This window comes from Cervus canadensis, chromosome 19, assembly GCF_019320065.1.
Source record: "Cervus canadensis isolate Bull #8, Minnesota chromosome 19, ASM1932006v1, whole genome shotgun sequence".
NCBI classification, from domain to species: domain Eukaryota; kingdom Metazoa; phylum Chordata; class Mammalia; order Artiodactyla; family Cervidae; genus Cervus; species Cervus canadensis.
Window position 1 is genome coordinate 41,680,418 of NC_057404.1, and position 6,000 is coordinate 41,686,417.

The 6,000-nt window shown below is 46.4% G+C and overlaps 1 protein-coding gene across 1 annotated transcript in view; it reads right to left on the reverse strand.

The window, feature by feature from the left end:
• The window catches only part of MANBA (mannosidase beta), a 124,188-nt gene extending 121,503 nt beyond the window's left edge, over nt 1-2,685 (reverse strand). The window contains exon 1 of the mRNA XM_043438653.1: nt 2,394-2,685. Within this exon, the coding sequence (XP_043294588.1) occupies nt 2,394-2,570 (177 nt within the window). The 5' untranslated portion in view covers nt 2,571-2,685. The remainder of the gene's footprint in view (nt 1-2,393) is intronic.
• Between the last annotated feature and the right edge of the window lie 3,315 nt (nt 2,686-6,000).

Here is a 6,000-nt window from a genome sequence, read left to right on the forward strand (position 1 = left end):
CTCCTCTGTCCATGGGATCCTCCAGGCAAGAAAACTGCAGTGGGTAGCCATTTCCTTCTCCAGGGGATTTTTCCAACCCAATGTCTCCTGCACTGTGAATGGATTCTTTACCACTGAACCGTCAGGGAAGCCCACATCTACCTTATTGAAACTTAAAGTTTTCCTAAGAATTTATTAACAGATCTAACAGACATTGTAAATTGTTCCCATGAGGAAAAGTCAGTTATTTCAGTCTATGAGCACATCATTCACTTTAACGAGTAACAAAACATTCCTTGGTATGCAGCCCTGTAACATGGAACAGTATTCTGATTTACTACAGCCACTAGTGATTTCCCATTGCCTTAATTTAATCAGGAAAATGAGGCAGGAGAGACTGCAATATAAACACAGCATCCTCAAAGTATGGGTTAGTGAAGCCTTAGGGTACCAAGGTCCATGTCATAAGCTGTTTGTTAACTAAAAATAGTTTAAATACTTAAGTTTGAGAACGACTTCCTTAAAAAAAAATAAACAGGACCATGGTCAGTGTCATTTACATTTGTTTCTTTTCTGATACACATTCTTGAAAAAGAGCTAGTGATACCACATCAGAAATCTGCATAACAGTCAATTGTCCTGTCACTTAAGTAAACTTTGAATTATATTCCTGACAGTCAACTCCAGTGCTTTAAAAACACGTGATTTCTGTTTATAATAGCCAGGACATGGAAGCAACCTAGATGCCCATCAGCAGATGAATGGATAAGGAAGCTGTGGTACATATACACCATGGAATATTACTCAGCCGTCAAAAAGAATTCATTTGAACCAGTCCTAATGAGATGGATGAAACTGCAGCCCCTTATACAGAGTGAAGTAAGCCAGAAAGATAAAGAACATTACAGCATACTAACACATATATATGGAATTTAGAAAGATGGTAACGATAACCCTATATGCAAAACAGAAAAAGAGACACAGAAATACAGAACAGACTTTTGAACTCTGTGGGAGAAGGAGAGGGTGGGATGTTTCAAAAGAACAGCATGTATACTATCTATGGTGAAACAGATCACCAGCCCAGGTGGGATGCATGAGACAAGTGCTCGGGCCTGGTGCACTGGGAAGACCCAGAGGAATCGGGTGGAGAGGGAGGTTGGAGGGGGGATCGGGATGGGGAATACGTGTAACTCTATGGCTGATTCATATCAATGTATGACAAAACCCACTGAAATGTTGTGAAGTAATTAGCCTCCAACTAATAAAAAAATTAAAATAAATAAATAAATAAAATAAAAACACGTGATTTTTCAAACCACCAGGAGAAGTGTCACACAATACAGAAGGCTATGAAGTCAGGCCAGGCTGATTTAGAATTTCATTTATGTCACTCTAAGTTGCTGTGTGATCTTGGGTACATTCTCCAACTTCTCTGGGCTCCATAATTCATATCATCCATAAAATGCAGATAAGAAGACTTACTCTTTAGAGTGGCAGAAACGGAATTCTATACCAGCCTGGCCTGACTTCATAGCCTCCTATACTGTGTGACACTCACCCTGGAGTTTTTAGGAGGATCAGGACAATGTGTGCCAACCACTTATCAAGTACATCTTGTCCCAAGCAAAGCCATTAAAGATGTGCAGCGGATGGAAGGAAGAAACAGTGGGAAGTGGCAGTCTGTTTGCAAACCTCTATCCACAGGCAGCCAAACAGGAAAACGTCCTCCATAAGAAGTCTAGAAACTGAAGCATCTATTGGGACACACACAACACATCACATGCACTGAAAGGAAACAGCATCTTTCTTCATATCCCACCAACCAGCCTTAACAATTATTTAGCCTTTACACTAGCACGGACAATCCCAACCTTACACTTGCGGGTCTCATTCTCCTCAGCCTATGTGCTGCTGTATCAATTCCACACCTGACCCTAAAAGCCAAAATGAAAAACTAAGGCATCACTGAATATAGTTAACACTTCCTTGGCAAAACACTATCGTCCCCTGCAGTGTTCGGATAGTTGGAACACTCATCCCCGCCTCAGGCTCCGTCAGTGACATGTCCTTCTAACGCACGCTTCAGCGGAGAACCATGGCAATAACATTGCCAGTATAACTGCCCGAAGCTCCGCTTTCCTGAGTTACTGCGGCCCCAGTGAGGGGGTGGCTCAGTCTCCATCTAGCCCGGACCCCAGGGGTGCTCTTCGCCAAGAGTAGACACATTGCCTCACCATTCTCCCCCCCCCCCCACGCCCAACCCCCTGCAGACCACAAGAAGCAAAGCGGAAGTAAGTGCCAAACCCAGGAGAACACCGCCGGGCTCGGGGGCGGCCAGGCTGTTCCTGGGCCCCTCTCACCGCGCGAGGGACCTGGGCGCAGGTTCCTGGCGGAGCGGCCGCACACAGTACCTTGATGATCCTCTGGTAGAACAAGGCGCTGTGCACGCAACCGGGAACCGCCGCGGGCAGCTGCAGCGAACCGTTCCCGCTGTGGATCTTCCAGTTTCCCCGCAAGCTGATGCTGACCACCTCGGTAGCGAAGCCCGCCCCGCATGGCGCAAGCAGCAGGAGCAGGCGGAGGAACATGGTGCTGGCCGGTGCCCGACACACGCACAGAGAAAGAGCCCGAGGGATGCGGCGGGCAGCGGAAGCCACGCTCAGCCAGAGCTCCAGCTGTCCGCGCCCCGGGGCCCGCCCCCGGGTCGCGGCCACGCCCCCGGCTCGCGGCCACGCCCCCAGGTCAGCTGAGCTGCGGGCTCCTCGGCGGATCCCCAGCTCCGCCGGCGGGCTGGCAGCGCGGAGACCGCGCGGTTTGGCGGAAGCTTGTGGTCGCGAGTGCGGGAGCCGCTGCACCTGTGCACCGCTCCGGGCTCGGATCGCTCTGGGCTCGGACTGCCGCGGTCTGCGTCCTCCTCGGAGCTTATTCCAACTGCTTCGGCGTCTGAACGGAAGGCGGGAGCCATGCACGGTAATTGGGACACACAAATCTCTGGGCGCAAAGTGGCGCACAGCCTTGGGGAGCTCAGGGACAGACCGTAGTGTGAGAATGCAGGCAGAGACTCTCCAAAGAACAGAAAAGCAAGACACCCCATCGCTTCAGTTTCCCCAGTTTCCCCAGACCCGCGTCCGTGTTGCAGGGGTCTCCCCGGAGCGGCTAACGCGCTCCTTTTGCTGCTCTACAGGTTGGTCTCAAGAATAGTCTGCGCAGTAAACGAGTATAAATACTAAAGTACCTATTCGTAGGGTTGTTGTGAGAGCTGAGAAAATTCGTGTACAGCGTGCAACATAGGGCCCAACCCAGAGAAAACAAAGCACGTTGGCCTGATGTTCGTGGACTACAACCTTCTGTTTTGTAAAGTCACGCAGAGGAGGCTCCTGACGTTCGGGAAACCTGAACTAAAATGCACGGGCAAATTTTAAAATCCTCTGTCGCTCACTAGCTGTGGGACTTAGGCAAGCCACGCAACTTCTAATACCCCTGTTCCTTGAACTCGAAAATGGAGGCAGTACTCTTTTTTTCCAGGTTGTGATCAGCATACAATGAGTTAACATATTTGGCTATCCTAGGAATGCCACGGTACCCAAAAAATACCACAGGTTTATGTCAAGTCTCCTGGCCGCGCAGTTTACCTTAGTCCTAATTTTGCAACTGGATGTAACTGTGATCTGGGAAGTTAAGAAGGAATTTCACATTGCATAAAATAGACTGACATATTGTTATAGCCACGCTTTCCGGGAAACAAACTCACTCAGAAGGACAATGCAGATAGTGGAGTGCAGTTTATTACACCGGCGGGCCCAAGGCAGAGTCTCCTCTTAGCCAAGGACCCCGACCAGCATTTGTGAAAATCTTTTATACCCCATGTGTCCAAACCCACTACCCCAATTCCCTTGAGACTTACATAAACAAAGGAAGGGTAAATACAACTACAATAACCCCATCATTCACGTGTTATGTGTTCAAACAGTCAATAATCAATAAGCCCGCAGTTACATTCCAAATAGTTAATAACTGATAAGCCTGTGCTTACATTCTGATAGATAGTGTCCGGAGGCAGGGGTGATTAGTGTCTGTTCTTCAAGATTCCCCTGCCCAGAGGGGGGTCTTATCCTTCCATTGTCATTCCCACAGGCGCTAAGCACAGAGTTCAGAGTCCACTGGAGAGGTGGCCGCGCACGATCAGCACAGACAGGCCTGAGATGGAGTCCAGGCCCTATGAATTCCTTCTTCAATATGACTGTTTTAATCTTACCTGCCTTATTTCTACATTTAAGCAGAAGTCTTTGAAGAGAAGTTCTTCCCTCATCCAATCCAACCTTTGTTTTGCCTTATGATGGCCTTGGAGTTGGCGGATTCTGTAGACACAGGATGGTATTTTATTTTTTCACAGTCAGCGTTTTCAAAAGCCTAGCATCTTGGCTTTTAGGGACATTTGGATTATCCAGCCCAAGCCTCTGGCTTTACAGCTGAGGGAACAAGGTCCAAAGAAGTCAGGTGACTGCCTGTCAGATGGTCAGAAAGGACCCAAACTCGCCTTTCCAGGCTCCCATCTCCTTGCAGTAGGGCCCGTTGATGTTAAGGGGGAAAGGCTCTGGCTGGTTCAAAGGCTTCTTTACTCCAGAAGCATTTTTACTTCTAATCGGAACGGAGCTCTAAACTCAAATTATATTCCCTGATTCATGGCATTAAATGGCCAGCCCTAGTCTGTTCAGAACTGATAACAAGACTTACGGCAGCAAGGGTGGCAAAGGGGTGTGTGTTTGTAAATCCCAGAGATCCCGTTAAGCCAAGTCAAAGGAAAATTCATCCCTGCAAATATGTTTGGATATATTCTGTTATTCTATTAACAAATATTTTAGGGCATCTATTTAAAAAAACAAGAATAGAGGCTTAACATTTCTCCTTTCAGTCCAAGACACAAATATGACATCATTAGGATTACTTCACTTTGAAAACACATTGATCCAAATTCATATAATGTACACCACCATGACTGAACTGTAAAACTGTAATGTAGACTTTAGACTTTGGGTGATAATGATGTGTCAAGCTCAGTTCATCGATGATAACAAATGTACCATTCTCGTGGGGGATGTTGATAATGGGGGAGGCTGTGCATGTGTCAGGGCAGGGCGTGTATAGGATGTCTGTATTTTCTATTCAGTTTTGATGTTAATGTAAAATTGCTCCAAAAAAATATATATATATATATACACATACATATATATCCATGGGTCAAAGACATAAAAGACTTTCAGTTACTATTTTATCATGTCAGGAGCTTGAAAGTCATCACTGTATCCTTAAAAACAAGTAAAAAGCTGAACAAACTGAAAATCACCAGCTTTTGTTAGATCTGTCAAAGAATTCAGGTGAAAGGGCAAACTGCTGCCCCTGAAACTGGAGAAAAAGACAGGTGTATACAGAGAATCACAACTTACCAAAGCAGAAACCCATGCATAGAAAGCTCTGTGAAAACCAGTACTAGGGAAAGAAAATCTAAACTCCAATTGCTGAGTTGCTGGAGGCTCAGTGTGGACAAATCTGAGAGTTTAAAAACTCCACAGGAACTCAGCCTTTGTGGGTCTCCTAGGATTTTGTGTTTTGTTCCCAGATCTATCAGTTGTCACACTGAAGATTCTCGGGTATTTCCCTCAAACTTCCAGCAGGGGGACAGGGGAAAGGAACTATTCTGAAATACGTGATAGCATTCTGAAGGGCTACCTCAAGAGAAATTATTTTATCAGAGCCTTACCTGATGGAGTTTTATCAGAGCCTAACACAGAAGAAGGGAAAGGGCTAGCCTTCTTGCCCTAGCTAAGGAGCTGTAAAAAACACAAGAAATGCTTTGGAAATTCACAGCCCAGGGCTCAAGTTCACTAAAAGACTAAGGCCCAAACACAGGACTATCAAAAGCTTCCTCTGTGATTATAAGCTTCCTCTCTCCTCATGGCCTCCCACTAAATCACTGAAGGTCTCTTTGCCACTGTTCCTTTCACCCCATACATCATGTAT